This window comes from Eubalaena glacialis, chromosome 16 (assembly GCF_028564815.1).
Source record: "Eubalaena glacialis isolate mEubGla1 chromosome 16, mEubGla1.1.hap2.+ XY, whole genome shotgun sequence".
Classification (NCBI taxonomy): Eukaryota; Metazoa; Chordata; class Mammalia; order Artiodactyla; family Balaenidae; genus Eubalaena; species Eubalaena glacialis.
The window spans coordinates 8688077-8697303 of record NC_083731.1 but is presented as its reverse complement, the minus strand read 5'-3'; the positions used below and the strand labels follow the sequence as shown (position 1 = coordinate 8697303).

Genomic DNA, 9227 nt, shown 5'->3' with positions numbered 1-9227 from the left:
TATAGATATATCATCAGCCTCATCACATTTTCGTGTTCTTTATAGGAAATATAGAACCTATGTTTTTAATATATAACTCAATACCATTCAAGTCTAGTCCAAGTGATACCTGCACTTCTCAAGGCAAAATTAAGTGCCCTAACTCTGCCTAGATACAGCACAGATGTTAGTCCCACTATTTACTCCTTATTTCATTCTCCCCTTAATCAGACAGCTTTAGACGTCAAGTTCCCCCACTATACCAAACTCCAAGTGTTTACTCATCATTGCAAACCTCATGAGGCTTTGCCTATAACAGGCCTTCAGTAAACATTTAATGAATGAAAGTTGTTACTTTATTCTAAAAACAATGCTCAGAGTCCCCATATTTGAAAATGTATCGTCATCTATCCCTTGAGATTTATTAAAAGATTAGATTAATAGATGTATACTCTATAAAACTGACTAAATTTACTAAAGTGTTGTTTTCCTTTCATAAAGATGACACTGCTCTGCAAAATTAAGAGTACTTTCTCAGTTGCGCAGCAATAAGACAAAAGTTCTGTTGTAACAAAATTCAATGTTTAATTTTTCAAAACTTAACTATATTAAAGAAAATAAATTATATTTAGACCACCTTCAATATTTGTACATCACCTTTATACAACTGTAACAGTGCTTTCAAAAGACACTTTGTAAAGGGCATTAATTTCACAAAATGTGTTTTAAAAATGGGGGAACATTAAAGAACATTAAATTAGTCTGAAATATATCTCAGAATGCTGAGAGGTATGTTGTTCTTTAACAAATTAACTGTATTTGTATTCAAAATAACATAGCTTGTAACTACAGACAATTATTTCTTGTCCATTTCAGTGATTTCCTGGATCCAAAACAAAATCTGTGTATTTATTTCTTTGAAAACATCATTTGTTGACCGTCCTTTCACTGCCATGGAATGACTTGCTTTCTCAATCCAGTGGATTTTATTAGGAGCTTGCATTTTCTGTGCCACTTTCTCCAACAAGTTCTAAAGGGAAAAAAGAAGAGGATACTAGACTAATGTTCTACTGGTGTTCAGTAAAGATTTCCTCTCTCCCACCGCACCTATACTGGCATCCACTCACTAAATATTAAAACCTAGTCTACAGCTAACTTTTGAGGCAATGGAACGTGCAAGAAGTGGCAGTCCATGTTTTTCAGATACAGCAACACAACAGAACAGATCAGGCATTCATTACTGATGCTAAAAAGTCATTAAGTAAACTAGAGCCAAAAAAATTCTCTTAGAAAATGTTTTCCCCAAGGAAATTATTTATATGCTCTGGGAAATACACTAAAATTTAGTAATATGTACAAGTTACTTTTTTTTCAAGAGTCAATTTTATAACAAATTGAAGAGATCTGCTTAAATGTTGAAATGATAAACCAAACGTACAGTCTAGTAATCCGAAATTCACAAGATTCAGATATTAATCCTTCATTTTCTACGTGAGAGTTAATCCATTTACCAACACTCTTTACAGGGGGATGAATACTGTCAGTATGCTTATATTTTTAGGTTCTCCAAAGCAACAGGGTTAACTAAGGAAAAAAACTAGCATTAGTAAAATCAGCATCTTTTTTAAAATAGTTAATTAATTAATTTATTTATTTATTTATTTTTGGCCACAGCACGTGGGATCTTAGTTCCCCAACCAGGGATCAAACCCGCACCCCCTGCACTGGAAGCGCAGAGTCTTAACCACTGGACCACCGGGGAAGTCCCTAAAATCAGCATCTTTTTAAAGAGACTGAATGTTGCAGGTAATATCTTGTTCCCAAGACGTTTCTTTCATTCTTTCTCTCTCATTCACACAAATATCAAGTTATAATTCACCTTTTCACACATTTCATCTGCTGAGCCTGACACAAACAGTACAGGATCTTTTATACGAAAGAGATCTTCATCTCTAAGTTTATGCTGCTGCTTTGGATGGTGCAGTGGATAGGAAATACAAATGAGACCTCGAACAAAATTATCAGCATCCTCTGGCTCAATATGACACATTACAGAAGCAGCTGCTCTTGAGCCCATTGAACGACCTAAAACCAATTAAAATTAAGTTCAGTTTGAAATATAAACATTCACATAAAGTAGTGGTGATGATAATGTGGCAAATCAGATTTCATTCACTGTTCATCCATCATATTGCTTATCAACAAATATTAACTACAACAGGTGCCAATTAAAAAGCTGCAATACCCACAGACTTGTGAAGAGCTAAATCCTGTCAAATCTTAAAAAAAAAAAAAAAAAAAAGGAATTATTTTCCAAAAGAATACTTGAAGTGGTGAAGACAATCCTTGTGAAGGAATCATTTGAGAGGGGGTGATTCAGGGATATAAATAAAAGGAGACCTCTTCAGGTTATAACACATATATATGAGGTTTAAATTAGATTTAAATATTAAAGTATCTTGGTGTTACACCAGGAAGTGACTTACCGAAACAAAACAAAAAATCCTTAAGTCTCTTCCTGTCATTAATTTTAATTCTCGATTACCTATTCCTATATTAATATGAGTAGATTTTAGAACAAGTATTCACAAGTATTGAAAACTTACCTCCAAGGAAAACACCTGCAAGTTTGTATTCTCCTGAGGTCTTTAGGTAATTCTAGAAAAATCGACCAAAAAATTATCAATTCTTCTCCCATGAAATATTCCACTGGAAAACCAACATATATTTTCTCATCATTACTGAAATATATGAAAATTTTTGCAAAAACAATCAAGAAATTTCAAGGGATTCTTCTTGGAAGAGGTAACCAATTCTTTGCTCTCTGGTTATGCCTTCACTGTCAAATCATAAACTGGGTAATACAGGCAAATAAGTGAAAAAAAAACACAGTCTAAAACAAATTCAAGTACTAAAATAGTTTTAAAGAACAAATCGTGGAGGGAAAAAAAGCCAGTAAAAACTTCCAACTAATACAAAATGTGATAATACTAACATCTAATTTAAAGCTCTGAAAAACTCAGTAAGCTTGAAGTAATCTGGATTAAAAGAAATTTCAGATTTGTTTTATCCAGGGGTTTTACTGTTTCTAATACAGAAATCCTATATTATTTGTACATTCATAGTATACAAGGCAAAATACCTAGAACTATATATCCTAAATTTCAATATGGAAATTACATCATAAGTAGATTCTTTGGCAGTATCACGGAGAAACATTTATGATGTAAGCACTCATCCCCATGGAAACTAACTGATGGCAAAAAAGAGAAATCTGACCATTACACAGCCTTCATACACTGCTGAGTTTCTAAGAATTCTCATTAAAGGATTTTTAAATTAAACCAAATGACTGCTAATAAAATTTGTCTTAAATTTATTATGAATTTTAAAAACAGAATTCTGTCATAAGTAAATATAAAGAAATTTTCTTACCAAAACTGATTTATATGCCTTAATTCTATGTACAATATTAAGGCCTTTACAGGTAAATCTCAGGCTAAAAAAACCATGAGATGCAAGATGGGATGCCAGTGACATCAAATGAGGAAGATTCATATCTCCTGATGCTCCATGTGTAAGAATTATTCCATATGTTAAGCTCTTGTTAGGTACCAAACAAACAGCATCTAGTAATTTATTTCCAAAAGGTATTTTTAATTTAACCTGGAATTCAAGAGAATAAATGGATCAAAAATTACTTCCTTGCCTATTCAGACAAATGAATAACTATATATGTTTGTTCTGCAAGACCCATGATTCAAGTCACAGCCTCCAAATAAAAATCAATGATATTAATAATAACTAATATTTAAGAAATACTTATTGTGTCAGGTACTATTATAACTGCTTTATATGTATTAAATCATTTAACATTCCTAAGAATTCTGAGGCAAGTACTGTTACTATCTCCATTTTATAGCTGAGAAAACTGAGGCACAGTAGGTTACATAATGTGCCCAAGGTTATATATCCAATTAGCTAGGATCCAAACTCAGGCAGTCTGCTCCAAAGTCCTCACTCTTAACCACTAATGCTATGCTGTCTCTCACAGTACAAGATGAAAATAAGAAAATTACTCTGGAGCCATATGACTACAAAAAAAAAAAAAAAAAAGGAACCTTGAAGATGCAGAATGTATGAAAATATGTATTACCTCTGTATGACTCATTTTCACTGTTGAATAACAAACTTAAAGTGCATTACATCTGAGAAGCAAAGGACATCTCCCTGAAAAGAAGATTCTGTTGTGAAAGGTGGGTTGGCAGACACAAGAACTATGAATGAACACACTCAGTAGCTAAAGTAAACATTCAGAACTACTTCTCTAAGAACTTATGTCTTTACAAGCACATTATTTATTTTCATTCTTACGGTCACTCAGAATTGGTTATAGGACCAGGTGTGGGGCTGGCAGACGCTATTTAAGATAAAGCCAATGTGATATCTTAACATGGATGCCTTAAGAAAATTCATATCAAAGTAGGATGCTGTATCTTGGTAATGCTGTAAAAAATATATATATATATTTTTTTCCCCTAAGCATCTTTATTCTCAACCATCTTCAACTGAATTTCACAGCATCTTTCTATTAACCCATTTCCTTCATCATTATCATTCCCAGCTCTTCCTCCAACCCTGCAATGGAAGTACACATCCACACCCTTTGTCCTGAGACTCTGCAGAGCCTCCCAGTAGGCAGAGTGTAAATCTCCACCCTATTGCCTTTGGGCTTGGCTATGTGACTTGCTTTAATCAACAGAATATGTTTCAATGTGCCACTTCTGAGCTGAGGCATGGCAAATTTCCAGAAGTGCTCTTGAACTCTTGCCTTCAGCCCTGAGAAAAACATGCTTCATGTATTTTTGCTTTTTTTAGCCTGAATGAAGACACATGGAGCAGACCAGAACCCAAAACTAAAGTCTGGAGTCCAGCCTAGTCCAACCAACATCTAAACCACTGAAGAACCATGAAGTGTCTACCTGAAGAACCAAGAGCATGAAATGCTGGGAGCCAGAGATTTCAGGGTTGTTATGCAGCATTCCTTCCTACAGTAAGAGATCTTTTATTGTTCAGGATATCATCAGCATCAGGATCTCCATTATTCATCTTTTTTCCCATTAACATTTACTAATTCATTCACTGAATATATAACAATAACATGGTCCAAAGTTAAAAAGGTACAAAAATACACAGTGGAAAGTCTCTCCCTCAATCCACTTTTGCCTTACCATCCAGATCCCCTCTTCAAAGGCAACCAGTATTCTGCTATCTTTCAGATATTTTATTTATATACCTGCAGACACACACATCTCCTTCTTCTTTTTATAAACTGGTGACCTACTTTTCTGAAACCCCCCCCCCAATATGTATCTTGGTGATTACTCTTTTCCTTATACAACGAGCTTCTTTCATTGTTTTTTTATGGCTATAGAGTACTCCAAGGAAGGGTTGTACATAATTTATTTTTACCAACCATCTATTAATGAAAATGAGATTGTTTCCAATCTTTTTCTAAAACCATATTGCAATGAGTGGCACTGTACTTAACATTATTTTCACATGTGTGTAGACATATCTGTAAGAAAAATTCCTGTGTCAAAGGGTGTATTCACTTGCCATTTTTTAAGAAATACATTTCATTTTTGAATAGGTAATACACGCACATGGTACACAATTTTAAAACAGTTAACACTAGTTAAGTCTCCTCCCATTTTTCCCCCAGCCACAAAGTTCCTTTCCCTTCCCAGAAGCAACCACTGTGACTAACTTACTGTGTATATCTTTCCCTTGATGTGCGTGTGCGTGCATGCGTGTGTGTGTGTGCGTGCGTGTGCGCGCGCGTGTAGAATTCTCATATTTGAGCCTGAAAGGTATCAGACTGGCTGAAACCAGAAAGTTCTGGGGTTTAAACTGGGGGATGATGGACGTCAATCTTCATTGTCCCTGTTTTCATAAAGGGAGCCTCGTAACTGTGCCTGGGGTCCCTGGTTCGAAGATCCTGCTTTACGTTCTCAAGAGACCAGCCTCCAGGCTTCTAACGGGAGAGAAGCGGTATCCAGCGATGTGACACGCGGAGGGAGCCAGCGGTCTACCTTCTCCCCCGGCGCGCTTCACGAGGTACAGCCCTCCGCATCCATGCCCAGCGCCGTTCCTTTCGCTGCCACCTGCTGCACATTTCGAAGACCCTGTTTGTGCCGTAGAACTGTTCCCCCCGCACTCCCTGCCGCTGCTTTAGAATTAAGCCGATGTGCTCAGGCTTGTGCTTTCCGGAGCCCAGCATCTTATTGCTGTTGTTTCCTGTCGCGCTTTCTTCATCCTTGTGGGTGTGCGTCTTTTTGAAAATCCCTTTGCTGTACTTTTGGTGAGATTTCCGGAGGGAGGAAAATTAGGTGCACACGTATTCAAGCCACCCTCTGAACCTAGGGTGCTCTGCTATCCGTCTGCCGGCCGTGGGCCTTTGGGCTTTCTGCGCTGCCGCGGCCCTTTTTCTGGAAAACGCCCCTCCCTTCCAGACTTCACGGTGCACCACAGTCCGTCCTCCCGCAACGGTGCGCGCGAGCGGGGCTACTCGGCAAACAGCGAAACGGCTGCACGGTGTAACCCCAACCCGGCCTAGACCGTCCAGGCTGCCATCAGGCCGGGCTCCGGGGGTCAGGCGGGGCAGCGTCTCAGCTGCAAAGGCGGCCGACGCCACCAGCCAACCTCGGGGAGGCTGCGGAGCTTCATCGCAGGGAGTCGCGTGCCCACGAGGCGACGGCGATCACACCTGATGCCGGGGGGTCAGATGCCACCCCTCCCGTAACCGTCCACGGGAAAAACGCCTGCGCCTCATCCCCCGCGTCGAAGCGGGACGCTGGAAATCGCGGGGCTGGACGCCAGCCTTGAGAGTTCAAGTCCTCCGGGGGGCGGGGGGGGAGGTCGATAACCTGGCCGCGTCAACACCGAGCGGTCCGAGAGCCGACACTCCCGGAGCTCGGGACGCAAAGGCGCCCGACGACCGTCCGATTCCGCCCGCCGGCGCCGGGGCCCCGGCGGGCCTCCCCGCTCGGAGGCCGCCGATGCCCGGCTCGCGGGACCCAGGCCGGAGCCGCTCGGCTCTCCCCGCCCGCACCGTCCCCTCAAGCCGTCTCCCGGCCGGCCGGCCGGCCGGCCGGAGCCCCAGCGGCCGCGGCCCGCGAGACCGAACCGACGCCGAACGCCTCACAGAGCCGCCCAACAGCCCGAGGGGCGACGGCCGCGAGCCCGAGACGCCTCAGGCGGGGCCGCGGGAAGCCCTCGGGGCCCTCGGAAGCCGTCCCCTATGTGGCGGCCCCAACCGCCGCCGCCGCCGCGCTTACCGGGGACGGGAAAGTGGTCGGGAGCACCTAACCGCCCTCACTCTCTTCAGGGAGCGAACTTCCACACTCGAAGGGACCGCCTCGCCGCACCCGCCAGTGCGTCCCGCTACGGCGCACGCGCGCGCAGGCCCCGCCCCCACCCACGAGCGCGCGAGCCGGCGCGCGGGGCACGCTGGGAGCGGGAGTTTTCCCGCCGCTGCCGGCGGGGACGCGGGGGGCGCTGACGTGCCGCCACCTGTCGCTGCTTCAGCCCCGACTGCGTCCGCTCAGGACCCTTCCCCGTCCCAGCCACTCCATTCCAGCAGTTGCACGGGCCAAAAAACGCGGGGTCAGCTCTGATTGTTCTTTTTCACAAACCCCGCAGTCAATCCAGCGACCCCGCTTGTTCGACTGGCAAATATGCACAGAATCCAACCACTTCTCACGCTAACACCAGACCCGCCCGAGCCCCACCACCGTCTTTGCCCGGATTATTGAAAGAGTCGGCCAAAGGGCCTCTCGTTCCCACGCCCGCCCGCCACCTTTCCGCTACTTATCGACGCAGTGGCCAGCTGGACCCCATTGAAAGGTGCACCGTCAACTCAACGCTTTTTGCAAAGGCTTCCCGTCTCGCCCGTAATCAGAGCTAAAGGCCTTGCAGAGACCAAGGTTTCATACTATCGGTCACTTCCCCTCTTATCCGTTTCCTACTCGTCTCGTTTCCCCGGCTCCTTCGGCTCTAGACGCCCAGGACTCTTCACTCCACTCACACCCAAACCCACCAGGGGAGGCCTCGCGACAGGGCTTCTGTCCTGGTCCTCCCTCCTCTCGGAGAGATCCAGTGGCTACCGTTGCAACTCCTTGGGGTCTTCGCTCAACTTGCCATTTTCTCAGTGAGGCCTTTTCTAAGCGCCTCACGCGCACCTTGGTCCTTCCACCAAAGACCTTCCATGTATCATCCTTCCACCCCGGTCACCGAACAGACTGTGAATTTGTCTCCTTCCCGGACCAAAGGCAGGGGTCTTTATTGTCGTTGTTATTTCGTCTTGAATCTCCCGCGTATGGAAGAATTCCTGGCAAATCAATACGTCTCGGATGAATGAATCTTCCCCAAGCCCAGGGCTGTTAGGAACCGCCGTCTTTTCTGTCGCAGCCCAAGTAAGGAGATAACAATGCAGAAAACCACTGATGGTCATTTATCTCAAGCGTTTTCGCGCACTACAGAGGCTTAATGAACGTTTCTCTACGTGTCTCCTAATTTTCTAGCTCAGATTTTAAAAAACGGCTTTATCTGCGTGCCATAAAAGCCACTCACTTTAAGAGTGCCTTTCAGTGGTTTTCGGTAAATTTATAACCACTGGCAACTATCACCATAATCTAAGAACATTTAAAACACCCGCAAAAGAAAACTGTGCTCATTGCCTTCTACCCTTAAACCCAGACTACCACTAACCTACTTTCTGTCTGTAGATTTGCCTTTTCTGGGCATTTCCTGCAATATGTTGTCTTTTATGGCTAGCTTCTTTCACTCAGAATCATGTTTTCAAGATTCATCCATACCGTAGCATGTAATCGTACTTTATTCCCTCTTATAACTCATTTCTTTTTATTGCTGAATAGTATTCAGTTTTATGGGTTAACCACATTTTGTTTATCCATTTGCCAGTCGATGGGTATTTGGATTCTTTCCACTGTTTGACTATTATGAATAACACTGTTATAACACTCAGGGAGAGAGAAGGCAGCGTGACGACAGAAGCAGTGAGAGATTTGAAGACCCTAAGCTGCTGGCTGGGAAGATGCAGGAAGGGGCCACAAGACAAGAAATGTAAGAAATGCGCCCCTGGAAGCCAGAAAAGGCATCCTGCCCTCAGCCTCAGGAGGGACTCAGCCCCATGAACACCTTGACATTATCCCAGAAACACTGAT

The 9227-nt window shown here is 43.2% G+C and overlaps 1 protein-coding gene across 2 annotated transcripts; it reads right to left on the bottom strand.

Moving 5' to 3' along the window:
* Positions 1-619: 619 nt before the first annotated feature.
* Positions 620-7405, bottom strand: TEX30 (testis expressed 30). 2 transcript variants are annotated; one of them, XM_061170860.1, is made up of 6 exons: positions 7320-7405; positions 4136-4209; positions 3415-3645; positions 2586-2637; positions 1859-2064; positions 620-1009 (listed from the first exon to the last, which is right to left on the bottom strand). In XM_061170860.1, exons 2-6 carry the CDS (start codon positions 4148-4150, stop codon positions 836-838), a joined length of 678 nt encoding a protein of 225 aa, XP_061026843.1. In that variant the 5' UTR covers positions 4151-4209; positions 7320-7405; the 3' UTR covers positions 620-835. The 2 variants fall into 2 exon arrangements, with proteins under 2 accessions (XP_061026843.1, XP_061026844.1); XM_061170861.1 differs by lacking the exon at positions 1859-2064 and having other exon boundaries at positions 892-1009.
* Positions 7406-9227: the final 1822 nt, after the last annotated feature.